At 39.8% G+C, this 16,310-nt stretch overlaps 1 protein-coding gene across 4 annotated transcripts; it reads right to left on the reverse strand.

Annotated features, from left to right (window-relative positions):
* Window positions 1-875: 875 nt before the first annotated feature.
* Window positions 876-10,128, reverse strand: LOC105492100 (spexin hormone). 4 transcript variants are annotated; one of them, XM_071072080.1, is made up of 7 exons: window positions 9,937-10,128; window positions 9,455-9,535; window positions 9,231-9,288; window positions 8,657-8,719; window positions 7,358-7,441; window positions 5,275-5,329; window positions 876-1,089 (listed from the first exon to the last, which is right to left on the reverse strand). In XM_071072080.1, the coding sequence occupies exons 1-7, from the start codon at window positions 9,940-9,942 to the stop codon at window positions 1,062-1,064; spliced, it is 375 nt and encodes a 124-aa protein (XP_070928181.1). In that variant the 5' UTR covers window positions 9,943-10,128; the 3' UTR covers window positions 876-1,061. The 4 variants fall into 4 exon arrangements, with proteins under 4 accessions (XP_070928181.1, XP_011757300.2, XP_011757298.2 ...); XM_011758998.2 differs by lacking the exon at window positions 876-1,089 and adding an exon at window positions 3,819-4,895; XM_011758996.2 differs by lacking the exon at window positions 876-1,089 and adding an exon at window positions 3,820-4,855.
* Between the last annotated feature and the right edge of the window lie 6,182 nt (window positions 10,129-16,310).

Raw genomic sequence — 16,310 nt, forward strand, 5'->3', positions numbered from 1 at the left:
CATTCCAATAACATGTGGGAAGCAGCTGTTATGAATAATTCCTACAGAAGCTATCTTTCTAAAAGTAGTTAGAATAGAACATCTATTCAGTTGTAATAACAACAATGTCTCTTAACATATTCTGTGATGTGCGTAGAGTCATAGTTGAACGATTATTAATTTAGCAGATTTATGTTTTAAGTGTAATTAAGTCTAAATTGGCAACAAAACAAAAACAAAAATCACTCTTGGATTGCTTTTTTTCATAACTAAGTAGTTATTCACTGAGAGTTCCATTTAACTCACAGTGACTTCCTTTATTGACATATCAATTGGCCTTCTGAGGAGGCTCTAAAAAAGTTTTGGTCTTCTCAGAGATGGACTATTGATGACAAAAATGGAAAAGCAGCAATGACAAGGTGTCAGATGGTTCAAGATCATTGGAAAACTGTAATTCAGCCCTCCTATTGCTCCATTAGCTAGAAAAAAGTAGAAGACTGTTGGATACAAGCAGCAAATCAGACCAAAATGGAAGATGGCTGGAAATTTACTTTACTTAGATGTCCAGAAAGAAGAGAAATAATTGACCTAAAATCTAACCTTTGACACATGCCCTGTGGATGCCAATTAACCCAGCATCTGCAGAGAAGTTTGAAATGCTCTCTACTGGAGAGTAGAGAAAATATGAGATGGACTTATATTATAGGCTCATTCGCTGAAGTACCAGAAAGATCTTGTGATAAACGAGGGTTCACTGTTACAATAACCATGAAAATGTATCCCTAGTAAAGTAGCATACAGTGTCTATTCAGATGATATTCTTGATTGGTAACTGGTTGTTCAACTGTTATTGAAAACATGCCTACACAGTAAAATACCTGAAGATGTAAGTGCTTTTTATTCAATGAAATAATAATTTGATGATAAGAAGTGTGTACAAATGATAGGGCACATGGAATTTAGCTGACTTGCAAACACCTGGCTTTGACTGCATGTGTAGGAATCACCTTCTATCCTGTACTTGGTCCCCTATTCAGACAGCTGCTGCCAGGTGACTCCATCCCTCCACTCTAGTCATTTCTTCATCCTTTTCCCCAAGACCGACAAAAGCTGGTGAGGAGAAGCAAATAAGATTGTTAGCAGATGGCTCTGTGTGTAGTACAGTGCCTTGTACATAATAGTTGCATAAATAAAAGGTCTTACTGGGAGACACAGAGGTTCAAAAAATTGTTGCTTTTAAAGAATGTATGTATTCATAAGTTGAAGGACAAGAACTATAGAAAAAATGTGTGGTATCTGATCAGCTGAGAGAAAGACCCCTTTTATGGATTGTACCACCTGCTACGGTTTGGATGTTTGTGTGCCCTCCAAATTCATATATAGGTGCTCCTCAACTTACAATGGGGTTATGTTTGGATAAATCCACTGATATTTTCTTTCTTTTCCTTCCTTCCTTCCTTCCTTCCTTCCTTCCTTCCTTCCTTCCTTCCTTCCTTCCTTCCTTCCTTCCTTCCTTTCTTTCTTTCTTTCTTTCTTTCTTTCTTTCTTTCTTTCTCTTTCTTTCTTTCTTTCTTTCTTTCTTTCTTTCTTTCTTTCTTTCTTTCTTTCTTTCTTTCTTTCTTTCTTTCTTTCTTTCTTTCTTTCTTTCCTCTCTTTCTTTCTTTCTTTCTTTTTTGACAGTCTTGCTCTGTCACCCAGGCTGGAGTGTAGTGGTGTGATCTCGGCTCACTGCAACCTCCACCTCCCAGGCTCAAGCAATTCTTATATTGCAGCCTCCCAAGTAGCTCGGACCACAGGCCTGTGCTACCGCACCTGGCTAATTTTTTTATTTTCTTTTTAGTAGAGACAGGGTGTTGGCATATTGGCCAGGCTGGTCTTTGAACTTCTGGCCTCAAGTGATCCTCCCACCTTAGCCTCCCAAAGTGCTGGGATTACAGGCGTGAGCAACCATGCCTGGCCAACCCTCTGATATTTTTAATTTATAATGGGCCTATCAGAATATAAACCCATGGTAAGTCAAGGAGTGTACTGAGTGTGTGTTGCTTTCATCCCATCATAAAGTTGAAACATCATAAATTGAACCATTATAAATTGGGCCCGTCTGTATTGAAATCTTAGTCCCCAATGTGATGGTATCCACAAAGGAGGCAGAGCCTTTGGGAAGGGATTGGATCATGTGGGCAGAGCCCTCATCAATAGGATTACTACCCTTATAAAAGAGGCCCTAGAGAGCTGCCTTGCCCTTTCCACCACATGAGGACACAGCAAGAAAGTGCCATCTATAAGAAATGGACCTTCTACCAGACACTGATTCTGTTGACACCTTGATCCTGAACTTCTTAGGCTCCAGAATTGTGAGAAATAAATTTCTGTTGTTTATAAGTCACACAGTTTGCAGTATTTTGTTTTAGCAGCCTGAACTGATCAAGACACTACTGTCCCTTCCACGGTAAGGGTTAGAGTGAACAGAACTGGTTTTACATATGCAGATGAGAACATAAATGTTGCAGGTGTTAAACTAATAGTTTTCCAGGGTACAAGGAAGACTCACGAGAGGGACTGGTCAAGTCTACTTAGGGAGGTCCAAAGAGTCTTCACTGAATGAGTATGTCTATGAGTAATATGGATGATAAAAGGGCCCATTTCACACAGTGTTTGATGAGCTCTTTCTAAAGGAATTTATAGTCCAGTATGAAGAGACTGAACAGAATGAAGTTACATTCCCAACTTCCCTTTCTTTGTGGTCAAGATAAAATAATGTAATTCAAGGTTGATAAGATAACACATTTTCATTTATCATAACCAGTTAAAGAAAGAAGAAATGCAAGCTGGAGGCTAATCTGAACAAGCCAGGGCCACTTCGCCTTCTTCTCTCCTCTCTTAGGAACACAATGATGGTATTGGGGGAGAGAAGGCAACTACTGGAAAACAAAGAATAATTAAGAGCCCAGGATGGAGGCCAGATAGCCGAGGTAGGCTATAGAGGCAAAAAAAAGGGAAGGGCAATGAGAATCGTGCAGAAAGTGACTGAAAGCCCTGCCTGCAGATCGAGGTATTCTTGTGCATGTATCCATGTTGAAGGCAGAACATTTCCAATTTTAAAACACAAGCCATATAATGTGAAGGTTTTCTGATCTATGATCACTTGTTCATTTCGGTTTTTTAAAAATCTAGAAATAAATAGAATGTAGACACCGTAAGAGAGTTGAAAAGTTATAGAAAATTGGGAAGAGGGACTTTTAAATTAATCAGCATATTTGTTCCTAAGAACATCCAAGGACTTTGAGTACTTAGAATACTTGGAGTTATATTTTAACAGCTATTGATCATCGAGACAGCTTTTAAAACAGTGATTAGTATGACATTTTTGAGATTGTTCTGGTTAGTTGTGGGAAGAATTGTTTCATAAGATAGATGTTAAAAGTGTTCTTTGAGGCCGGGCGCGGTGGCTCAAGCCTGTAATCCCAGCACTTTGGGAGGCCGAGACGGGCGGATCACAAGGTCAGGAGATCGAGACCATCCTGGTGAACCCGGTGAAACCCCGTCTCTACTAAAAAATACAAAAAACTAGCCGGGCGAGGTGGCGGGCGCCTGTAGTCCCAGCTACTCGGGAGGCTGAGGCAGGAGAATGGCGTGAACCCGGGAGGCGGAGCTTGCAGTGAGCTGAGATCCGGCCACTGCACTCCAGCCTGGGTGACAGAGCGAGACCCCGTCTCAAAAAAAAAAAAAAAAAAAAAAAAAAAAAAAGTGTTCTTTGAATACGCATACTATTTCAATAGTCAATATGTACAAGTTTATGTCTGATGGGTAAATAATTTTTAATGTGCCACCCCTCCTAATGGTGAAGTGGTTAGGACTCTGTATAAATAAAAAACAATGCTTTCGGAAACAATTTTCAATAACTTGGATATAAGCACTGCCTAGTAAGTCTACTTTCAAATCAAGTCATAAATGACAGGTGCCTATTATAATGCCATACAGATATTTTAATGCTCACAAGTTATTTTTTGACAGAGATCAACATTACATTAACTTGAATTTAGTTTCATTATTAAATCATGAAACAAGATACAGATAAATCTTATAAGCAGAGTTCTGATGACTTAACACAGTTAAATTGCAATTCCAAGTTACAGAGACATTCACATAAAGATATCCTTGAGCTACTAAATAATGGTAAATACTGATGACAATAAGAATTAACAATGCTTTCCACTTATGACATTTGTCAATAACAACTCTGATTAGGTAAAAAAAAATTAACATGACGGTCATATTATAATTCTAAATAAATACATTATTATGTTTGCCACAGGAGTATGTGTGTGTGTGTGTGTGTGTGTATGTGCGCATGGGTGTATTCAGATAGTACTGAACTCAAGTTGGCTTTTAAAAAGGAGAAGATCAGGCATATTACTGTGCACTTATGTTATCAGAGTGATTTATGTAATGCTATGATGTCAAATAAAACCTAGAGCCTAGTCAATTAGAGTAAGTGGAGTACTTGAATCTGTTGAGTCTGGTCATGGAAAATGAGTTACCTCTAACAAAACTGGCTTGTTCCCTTTTTCCAATACATAAACAACAGAGTGTGTCTCCATCTGCTTATTTTCCAGTAACTTTTAGATCCATGTTTCTAAACTGAATGCAAGGTAATTCCCAAAGAGCACAAAGGGAGCTCCAAGCTCTAGATCTTTGGCAAACCTTCTACCTCAATGACTGTCTCCTCTCAGCAACCACACTGAAGTGTTCCTGTCACAGGGCTTCTCCCCAGTCATCCAATTTATCTTCTTAATTGATCACTCCTGGATGAGTTATAGAGAGTCATACTCTCCTATTTCCCATCCTGCCATGCTTCTTGCCTTCCTCCCACCTCCTTGGGGATGGGATAAAAGGAAAACAGAGAAGGAGAATTTCTGTTGAGTGAAAACAAAATGCAAGTGGGTAACAAAATGAAAACAACAACAACAACAACTAAGATCAAGACAGGTACTGGCTATAATTAAAAGGAAAGAACACTTTAGTCTTCAACCTTATAATTATAAATATTCTAAGAAACTCAAGAGTAAGACACAAGGTGATCTAAAAACATTTTTGGTCATCTAAACAGGACCTGAAGCAATGAAAGAAGATGATGTTCTCAGCTAAGCATGTATATATATTTTGTTTCTGAAAGAATAAAACTATCTGTGTGTGTTCTTAAGATTACAAATGAATAAAAGGGTCCAAAGGTTTTATTCACATGGTTCATGTTTTCAGAGAGAATAGAACTATAATTAAACATAATATTTTCACCAGTTAAGCAGACTATCTTCCAGTAATCTGGTCTGATCAAAGTTTTTTTCTTGATCTGTAAGAAAAAAAATGTTTAAAATAAATATACACTCTGTGTTTTAATAGAGGAAAAGGTAAGACAGAGAATCTCAGGAAATAAACATTTAGCCTTCTAAGCTATGCTAACTCATGGACTCTGCCACTGAAAATTTAAACAGTATGGGTTTTGATTTGTTCAGTTTAAAATATTTTCTTCTCAGCTTGGGACACATTGGGGAATTCATATTTTACATCTGAACCTCTATAATGACTGAAACTACAGTATGGTATGTCTGGTAAAAATCTCAAAGAGCCATGTGTCTCACAAATTGACTTATGTCTAAAATATCCACTATTGAAATAATTCATTTGCATCAAAGGACTGTCTCTTTATATTTCCTGTTCAAATGGATCTTACTCAGGAAAGATGACATGGGAACACATTTGCAAATGTTCTTTTATTAGGGGAGCTAGAGTTCTGGGGAGGAAGTGAGACAAAAAGAAGAGGCACTCGTTTGCTGTGTGGGATCGCGAAACTTTGGAGCATGAGTTATCACATCTGAGGTGGGGATACTTAAAGAGTTAGACAATAGCAGGTTCCTGGGACTCTAAAAATAGGATAGAATGACTAAAAGTTACAATCAGGTAGGGGGAAGGAGTGGCCAGGGACAAAGTGCATCTACTAATTTCTTCTAAGATCACCTTTCAGTTAGTTGCAATATAATTTGAATGTTTGGGTTACATCTTAACCTGAATTTCTAGCACACTTTAAACCATTGCAGAAAATGGGCTTCTCTTTAAAGGGAAGGAAGAAAACAAAACAAAACAAAACAAAACAAAACCAGAACCGCATCCCTGTATAAATTCCACTGAAACCATAATTCGCTAAATAAGAGCTTTCTAAATAATATTGAGGGAGTATAGAATAAAAATACTAAAGAAGACTAGTGATTAATTTATCATATGGGAATCAACAACTTTTCTGTCAATTTAGACTAATAAAATTAGTTATTTCATCTTCAGAGACAATCCACTTAGAAAACTTCAATAATTAAAAATATACGTATTTATTTTCCAAAAAAGACTTGAGATGGGGACCTTATAATCACATCCATTCCTCAAACTGCTAATGAAGATACCTCTCCTCTTTAAAATTAGCTCTCTCTTGTCCATTATAGGTCACTTTCCTTTCTGGCTCTGCACATCTTCCCAACGATCAAATCTAAAACGTCACTATCTACCAATCTCCATCAGAGCTCTTTTCATACTGACTTCAAAAATCGCTGGGTTCCACATCTTGGGTTTTAAAAAGAACACCTTGGATATAGCATCCTCTACCCATTATTCAACTATTTCACAACTTTCTACTGCTAGAGTTCTGAGAGTCATGCCAGCTCTCCAGAGCCTCACCTGCTTGCTCTTAACTTTGCAGTTTACTTTCTTGTATCACATTCTGTAAACAAGGTTTCAGATATGGCATAGCAGCAGCAAGCTGTGTCACTGGGCAGGAGGTGTGGGGAAGTCTGGTGACACACTGTTTAATGTCCCCTGAGTTCTGTATTCTTACTAAACATTCGGCTATAGTAACCATTCTGATAGTTTCCATCCTTAGAAAGTTTCAAGAGGAGAGTGATCAGTAGCATCAACTACCGAATGAATTCTGGGATACTCTCTTATTCTGATTTTTCTCATCTTTCTGCTTGCTCCTTTTAATGTCCCTTCACTGGTACTATTTTCCCCCATTTCCCTTGATTTTTGGGTGTTGTATTGTCTTCCCTTTTCCCACTACATCTAAGCCCTAGAAAGTATCTCCATTCGCATGATTTCAACTTTTATTAACTGGCTCTGAAGTTCCTGTTGTTTTCAAACCTGACCAATCATCAGAATAATGTGGAAGAATTGCTTAAGGACAGAGGTTCTTGGGCCTCACTCAAGCAGTACAGAATTGAATCTCTGGGCCTAAGGCCAAGAAATTCTGGGAGAGGGGTGCTGCACTCAACATAGAATCCCAAAAGTAAGCAAAGCTGTTCTGTTAGGCAGGTGAAATAGGTCAGTATGCTAGTACCTTCTGGTGATTTCTGAAGGGATGCCAGTAAGATGGTTGCTGCCTTTGGAATAGGTAGTAGTCGGGGATTTGGGCTTCGTCTTTCTGGAGAAACAAAAACGCACACAGATTCTGTTAGCATTTATATATTCATATAGATAAGTCCTATTCTAACATGCAGCAATACTAGAAAAACCTCTATGAAATAGATTTTGAGCCCTCAACAAAGGACTACTTACACAGAAGACTAATTTTTTATAAATAGAAATATGTCACACTTGCCTTGGAAATGACTTACAATTGGTTATGTCAAGTTTACAAACAGGGTATGGAAGAGAATTTTAAACTATATGCCAAAGAGAAGTTTAGATAATAATTTACCTTTTCGGCCAAATAGAAGGTAATTATTTGACTGAAGGAGTATCTGCTAAGAATTCAAAGTTATTTCAAATCTAAGTTGAAAAAAGACACATTGTTCTGATTCAGCACCAAACATGATTTCTAATTTGGGGCAACTGAAGTTGAGAAACAAATCTCACTCTCATAAGATAAATAAGCTCAATTACACAGCATGTTTGAAGAGCCTAAACAAAAATTTAAGCACCTACTATGTGTTCAATTGCGGTGTTTGGTATTTTTCCAAGTAAGTATACTTCTTCATTTTAGCATTTCAATCTTTACAATTTTATCGAATTGTACTGTTATTTTTTAAAACAATACGATGGAAAGGTTTAGCATGGAAAAGAATAGTCCCTGGTCCCATCCTTAACTGCCCGCATGTTACTCTTTTGATTTTGAACCTTTGGTAGTTCTTTCTAGTAAAACAGAAACATACCTTTGAAGTTCCTAGGTAAGTTCCTTTTTTAGTAATAACAGCGTTTAAGAGGAGGCTGAGTAAAGTTCCTGCATAAACACGCAGATACATTTCTAGAAGCATTTGCATAGTTCTTCCTATCTCGCCTTACCCCTCTGAGCTGAACCTCAGGCCCTAACTCCCTGGCGACCTCTGCACACCCTGGCGGCCAGAGGGTTGGCTGAACAGCCGCAAGCCAATAAAGCCTGGGGAGCCGCAGCGCCAGCCTCGGCCGCCCTTGCCAGCATTGGCGCGGGCTGGACGCGCGAGTTCCCAGCTCCGGTGCTTGGCCTCCAGCAGCTGCTGCCAACCTGGGCTGCCCTTGGGCCGACTACATCTGAGGGCGCGTCAGAGCCGCGTCTTTCCGGTGAGGTGCCTTTCTTTAGGCACCACCGCGGAGCAAGCCCTGCCCGCCCCATTCTATTTTAAAAGCGCAAGACTAGCGCCCTGACACCTCGGTCACTCACCCGGCAGTGGCCGATCGGAGAGGTCCTTCCTCCGGCTCTGGTCGGAGATGAAGCGGCGACCCTCTGCAAAAACGAGACCCGGGGCTCAGCGCCCGCCCGGCCCGGGACAACCCGGGCTTAAACCTCAGCTCCTCCCGGCACAGCACAGTCCCCGGGCCTGGGGAGGAGGCAGGTTGCTCCAGGTTAGGGTCGCGAGGGGCTGCCGAGTTTCCAGCGCTCCCAGCGCAACGCCGGGGTGAGCCAGGCGCCCTGGAGACCTGGAGGAAAGCCCTGCGCCTGACCGGACGCCGGGTTAGTGCGGTATTTCCCAGGCAACGCCAGAGTTCCCATTTGGACCAAGACAAGCAACCCTCCAGTTTTGGATGGAGAATTTCTAATAAGGACGGAGGATTTCCAATAATCAGGGACTCTTCCCCTCTCCCACCCCTCCCTCACCTACCGTTCTCTTTGATGGCCTCGATGATTTAAGGGAATAAACTCGACATTATTCTCTCTCCATAACTCTCCATCTATCTGTTCATGACTCCTAAGGGTCTTCCATTATTGTAGGAAGAGCAAAATATTTGGAACTTACGTGCCCCTTTCAGGTAGAGCATAGCTTGAGGAGTCCAGTTCCTTCTCTCCAAGGGTCTCTGTAACCCGGGAGAAGGGAAGAGCAGTTAATAAAACATTGCAGCTCAGTCCTCTATTACAGCAAAATAAAAAAGAAGATAATAAAACAAGAAGGAAGAAAGAAAGAGCAGAGAGGACACAGAGTGCGCATTAAAAAAAAAAAAAAATTATTTTGCATTTGATTACCTGCGGAGCGCAGCTGGAGTTTCCCAGGAAAAAAAGCACCAGGAAAAGAGCCAAGATTGTTGCTGCCAGACTTCTGAGTACCTGTATGAAGCGGTCAACCAGAAAGGGTCATTTCTGTGCCAATAGGATCTTCTGCTTCCTTCCTTGACGCCTGGACAATTACAAACCCCTTACTTCTCGCAATATTCTGTTTTAATACTCAGTTTTCTGGAGGTGTTTCCCTTCTACCTTCTAGTTAATTCACAAAGAGTCCACTTGAAAAAACGCATTTAGAAACATATTATTCGTATTACTTCACCCAAATGAAGAATAAGATGTGATTTTTTTTCTTAGTAAAATCAAATGATTCTGTTATTCTAAAGGCATATCATTCAAATATCCTTTAAACTCTAAAATGCTTATTAAACATGAAATAGGTAAAATGCCATAAAGCGTTTTAAAACACAGCTAAGAAGCCTCAAGTGAATAAAGTCTTTACTTACCTTCATGTTCTGCGTCTTTTCAGAACCCTGAAATTACTATAACTTTACGTGTGAGTTTTCGACTCTTGCTCTGAAACTGGAGCTTTTAAAGTCTTGGCGTTAAGGACCCCTCCCCCTCTGGAGTATGTTTGGGAGTCCACAGGGACATCTTGTCAGTCTTCAAGCAAGATTGAGAATCTGATGACTCCTCCAGGGAGCTTCATTGCAGGAAGTAGAGGAATGATTGATGGGCAGAAATTATTTGTTTAAATACTGATTGCATCACCCCGGAGACATTCAGAATGTGTCAGCATCATTGCCCTTGCTTTTCCTACTAGCTGCCCAAAGTAGTGTGTTATTATTATTATTAATGAAAACAATCAATAGTCCAAGGCAGAATCAAAAGTGAAAGAATAAGTAAGAAAACTCGTCTTGGGTAACTACTATCAGTCTATCACTGATGGCTAAAGATGTATGAAAAGGTTTGGGAATCTCAATGGAATTTGACATCAGTCATTCGCTTAATTATCAGTTCATTCTGTTGTTTAGCAAATATTTATTGAGCACCTACTATGAGATACACAATCCTTTTATTTCAAGGGACACAGCCATGCACTGAAAAGACATGGTCTCTTCTTTGATCAAAGTTACCTACTAGTTAAGGTACACAGTAAACTGATGAATAGATAAATAAGACACAGTAGTTACCCCTTAATCATAGGGGGGTGTGTGTGTGTGTGTGTGTGTGTGTGTGTGGCAGAGGGCATGTTTCAAGACCCACAGTGGATGCCTGAAACCACTGATATGTATATGCCTTATGTATACTATGCTTTTTTTTATCTGTTCACCAAGATGGTTACTAATTGATTAATAGGAGAGTGGTATTTACATATGGACATGCTGGACAAAAAGATGGTTCATGTCTTGGGTGAGCTGGAGCTGGACAGTGAAAGATTTCAACACCCTACTCAGATTTAAAACTCACAATTTAAAACATGAATTCTGGAATTTCCCATTTAATATTTTCAGATTGTAGTTGACCATGGGTAACTGAAACCACGGAAAGTGAAACCGCAGATAAGCAGGGACTACTGTAATTGCAGAATGTTTTAAATCGTTAAGTAAAGTAAGCAAGGTGAGGTGATAGGATAAGTGGTGGGCTACTTTAGGGAAGGTTAAAAACAGAGGGTAGTCCTGAAGGATAAGGTGAAGTAATGGGAAAAGCTGGGGCAGAAATTAGTATTCCAGGCATTCTTAATAGAAGAAAGAAAAACAAAATATACGGACAGCAAAGAGTATGTCTTTCTTGGGGACTAGGAAAGAGGCCAATGTAGGCAGAGTTGTGTGGGTGACAGAGGAGGTGCTTTGAAATGAGATTGGAGAAGAAGAAATGGGCTAGTTGATGTGGAAATATGATTAGAAGCAAAAGATGATGATGGCTTACACTGGGATGGTACACACAGGGAAAGAAGAGCTGTAAATGAATTTGGAATACATGTTGTGGAGGTAGAAAATATAGAACTTGTATATGAAAGGGATTTGAGAGTGTGAGAAAAAATAAATCAAGGATGATTCTTAGGTTTATGGATAAAACTGTGGGTAAATAATGATGTAATTTACTGAAATTAAGCCAGTTAAGAGAGGGAAATTAACACTTGCCATATAGGCATATTAAAATTAAAATGTATGTTAAAAATATCCAAGTACAAGTACAAAATAGGAGGTTGGAAATACAAAACTCAATAGAGGTCAGTAAAGAGGTCACCAGCCTACAGATTTTTGGGGGGGGAGGGAGGCAGAAATGATTAATTGAAGAATTTTAAGAATTCTATGAATTTTAAAACCAGTAAAGGGATGAGATTAAACACAACACTTAGGGAGTGAATGGGACTAAAGAAGAGGAGCAGGCAAAAAAAAAAAAAAAAAAAGAAGAGCAGGGACAGAGCTATGGAAACAAACGCACAGAGAATGAGCAGAGGAAGAGCCAGAAAAGGAGGTTGAGGTAGAGTCAGAAAGAAAGAAATTCCAGGGGACCCTGATGCCATGGAAGCCAAGTGAAGATCCAGTAGTATTGGGAGGTCAAGCAACATGAGCTCCAAGAAATACCCACTGGATTTGGAATATGATGGTTTTGAGGATAGAAGCAAGACTGGAGTCGGTTGAATAGTGAATAAGATATGATAAATCAAAGCCAAGAAAAAACAATCTCTTTAAGAGATGTCACGAAAGAGGGAAAGGAAAAAATGAGAAATATTTTTTTACTGTTATTATTATTGTCATTGTTATTTTAAAGACAAGGTCTCACTATGTTGCTCAGGCTGGGCTGAAACTCCTGGCCTCAAGTAGTCCTCCCACTTCAGCCTCCCAAACCTCTGGGATTATAGGCACCCTTGGCCTGTGAAATCTTTTTTTTTTTCTTTTTTAAAGATAAGATAGAAGATTTGTTATACTTTTTGGGCTTAAGGTAACATCTGAAACCTCTCATTTCTAGGCAATTCCTAAAATTACCTGAATTACGAATTGTGAAATTAGGAATCTTGTTGGGAGGCAGAGTATTTCTTCTATTGTACAAACTGAAAATGCCAGATAGTCACTTTTCTCGCCTCCCTATCAGGGAGAATGTGGGCATGTGACATGGGCTTCACCAATCAGACGAGCATGCTCAGATGGAGAATCTCATGCCGGGATGGAAGAAGTGCTCGGGTGAAGTGGGGGTTGTAGTAAGATTGAGTTTCTGGAGTAGTCTTAGCTACAGTGCTAGTGGCAAGTTCCAGCATCCAGTGCTCCAGCTGCAGTGTCCTTTTGATAAAATCTTTGTTTTGCCCAAATCAGTTTGTTGGTTTCTGTTGATGTGACAACTAAGAAACCATTTGTAAGACATGTATGTTGATGGGGATGATCAGTAGGGAAGGAGAAATTCATGATGTAGAAGAAAGGGAAGATAATAGCAAAAGGAAATTCTTAGAAGGCAAGAGGATTCAAAGTGTATCAATATTCAGTTAAAAGATCTGTATACACAGACAGATGTGGAACAAGGACCTGAGTATCCACCACATACTAAGTTACCATGAAAGAAAGAGATGGTCGCTTAGTCCATTCAGGCTGCTATGGCAAAATACAACAAACTGGGTAGCTTATAAACAATGGAAATTCCTTACTCAAGGAAGTCCAAGATCAAAGTCCAGCCAGCACGGTTGGGTTCTGGGGGGGGGGGCCCTTTTCTGGGCTGCAGCCTGTTGTCTTCTCTGCTGTGTTCTTACATGAGTGGGAGGGGAAAGCAAACTACTTGGAATGCTTTTATAAGGACATTGATCCCGTTTATGAGGGCTCCACCCTTATGACCTAGTCATCTTGCAAAGGCCCTACCATCACATTGAGGTTTAGAATTTTAACATATGAATTTTGGTAGGACACAAACATTTAGGTCATAGCAATTCCTTCTCAGTCAGGGCAGTGGTTTTCATGTATTAGTGTGCATGGGAATCACCTGGGAATTTGTTAAAATGCAGATTCTAATTCAGTAGACCTGGAGTGGAGCCCCAAATTCTACGTTTCTAATAAACTCCCAGCTGATGGTGATAGATGCTATTGGCCCTTGGACATTTTGAGTAACTCAGATTTAGGAGTATAAGAAGTGCCGAAAACTAAACCTCAGAGTTTGTGTGGCTGGAAGAATGGCTAGACACAGAAATAGCAGGGACTCTGAGGAGAGAACTGGTAAGTTTCATTTGGGATTGAAGTTTAAAGGGCTGATGCTATCTACCTGCAAATACTTGGAAAAGAGATTGGAGTTTGGGCGCCGATATTTAGACTTGACAGTCATATGCAGACAGGAAAACTGAGATTTGGTTACTAAATGAGAATGGAATATAGAAAGTAGTATGTGAGTAGAAATTTGAGAACTCTTTACTGTCTTCAAGGAAAAAAGTAAAGCAGGAAAAAACTAGAGGCATTAGTGTAATGTTCTATTTCCACTGTCGTAGGAGAGGAGAAAGATAAAAACTGACTAAAAGGTTATCTGGATGCTATTTTTTTGTTTGTTTGTTTGTTTGTTTTTATTTTTTATTTTTTTTGAGACGGAGTCTCGCTCTGTCGCCCAGGCTGGAGTACAGTGGCCGGATCTCAGCTCACTGCAAGCTCCGCCTCCCGGGTTTACGCCATTCTCCTGCTTCAGCCTCCCGAGTAGCTGGGACTACAGGTGCCCGCCACCTCGCCCGGCTAGTTTTTTGTATTTTTTAGTGGAGACGGAGTTTCACCATGTTAGCCAGGATGGTCTCGATCTCCTGACCTCGTGATCCGCCCGTCTCGGCCTCCCAAAGTGCTGTGGTTACAGGCTTGAGCCACCGCACCCGGCCCTGGATGCTATTTTAATAATGCTTCAAATGTGAGATTTTAGGATTTTCATTTCTAAGGATTGTGGCAATTTCCTTCAAAAAAGAGCAATAAAAGAAGTGAAATACGCTGTGTTTATATTTTAAATAGTCACACGTGAAACCTGATTACTAGGTTACCTGAAAAATAAGTAAAATGCCTTTCCGTACCCAAAACACAAAGGTTTTGGGAAGAGGAGCAGGAAAGTGAATCACCAATAAAATGTGTTTTGAACTTACAATTTTAAGAAGAAATAAATAAATGTGCTTTGCTGGTAATAGTTTAGCTAATGAATTCACAAGCAGATGTCTTACGTCAAAGCTGCCATTTTCAGTTTAATGTGCACAAAAGAAGGGAATGGTTTTGACATATTATCAATATTGCAGTCTTATCAAGAGTAACATGCTAGAATGTATTACTTCTACAAGGATTTCCAAAGGGCACTGAACCCCAGTAGAATGTTTTTTTAAGTCACAAAGCTTTTAAGGTTTTTACAGGTCCAAAACCAGACATGGGTTAAGTTAAAATATTTGGTATAAAACAAAACAAAACAAACAACAAGAAAAAAACCAAGATAGGTAAAGCCGTTGAATTTTATTCTCCTGACAGTATGACCAGGCAGTAGATGTTGAACAAATGGTCTTTTAAGCCTTTTTTAAAGGCACATTCAATGAAGACTGTTTTGAATTTGGCACTGTTACCTGGATTCTCGTAGTTGACTGTAGAGTACCCAGACCCTATATAACAAACGATCACCTGTCACTGTTTAAATGACATTCTTTCAAGGTCAGTGATTATTGTGTTCACAAGGAAAACAGCTGCTATCTTGGATAAGGTTATCTGAACAATATGGCTATTATGATACAAAATGCCTAAATTACTTTTTGATGACAGAATAGAGAGAATTTGGGTTGGATAGCATGAATAAAGATATGAGTTCAATCTTCGATGGGGCTTCTATTCAGTCCCTTAGGCCAGTCGTCTCATAATCAGATGAAAGAAGTCATTTCCCCAAAGGGTTACCAGTTTTAAGAGGGGCTTTAGGGGCATTAAGAAGGCTTGCTATCCAAAATAAAACTTCCCATTAATTGGCCAAAGTTTTTTTTTTCTTTTTTTTTGAGACGGAGTCTCGCTCTGTCACCCAGGCTGGAGTGCAGTGGCGGGATCTCAGCTCACTGCAAGCTCCGCGTCCTGGGTTCACGCCATTCTCCTGCCTCAGCCTCCCGAGTAGCTGGGACTACAGGTGCCCTCCACCACACCCGGCTAATTTTTTGTATTTCTTTTAGTAGAGACGGGGTTTCACCTTGTTAGCCAGGATGGTCTCGATCTGCTGATCTCGTGATCCGCCCGTCTCGGCCTCCCAAAGTGCTGGGATTACAGGCGTGAGCCACCGCGCCCGGCAATTGGCCAAAGTTTTAACCCAGGCTCTCTTTTACTTAAGGCTTTGATTCGCAATGAACTCACACCCTGAAACGGATAATATTGCAGTTCTTTGTTTACAGACTATTTCAGATCCTTTCTCCAGAACTACAGATAGGGAGAGGAAGGAGAAAATATGAAGATATTGGTTTTCTGAGGAGAGTTAAGATAAGTACTATTTAGGGAGTTGGGGGTAGATAAAAGTGAAGCAGGGAAGACTCAAGTTCACCAATTTCATACTATCTTCTGGATTAAAATGTTTTACCATTCATTTCCAAAATGACAGAATGGTGAATATGAATTAATATACAGCCACCATTACTACAGGATAATTCATAAGACATGGCTGCTAATTGTGTATATTATGTAGGAGCAGCACAAAGACAGAGGACAAATATAGCAAAAAGGTCTTGGATCAAGATGCAAACAACAAAACACTAATAATGATAGCTTTTTGGAAATGTTGAGCCTTATAAACATTGGTAGCTCAGAAATGTGAAGAATGATCCCATACTCCTGTAATGTGAATTAGGTTGAATACTGGGTGTTGCCAGGTGTGATCATTAAAAGGAAGACGGAATGGTCAGTTGTCCTACTTCTAATCT

The sequence above is a fragment of the Macaca nemestrina genome, chromosome 10 (assembly GCF_043159975.1).
Source record: "Macaca nemestrina isolate mMacNem1 chromosome 10, mMacNem.hap1, whole genome shotgun sequence".
In the NCBI taxonomy this organism is placed as follows: Eukaryota; Metazoa; Chordata; class Mammalia; order Primates; family Cercopithecidae; genus Macaca; species Macaca nemestrina.

Coding starts and splice junctions, on each gene's coding strand:
- LOC105492100 (XM_011758996.2), bottom strand. Junction 8,720..9,230: donor GCTCTACCTGAAAGGGGCAC/GTAAGTTCCAAA, acceptor TCGTTTTTGCAG/AGGGTCGCCGCTTCATCTCC. Junction 5,330..7,357: donor CCTTCAGAAATCACCAGAAG/GTACTAGCATAC, acceptor TTTTTCTTACAG/ATCAAGAAAAAAACTTTGAT.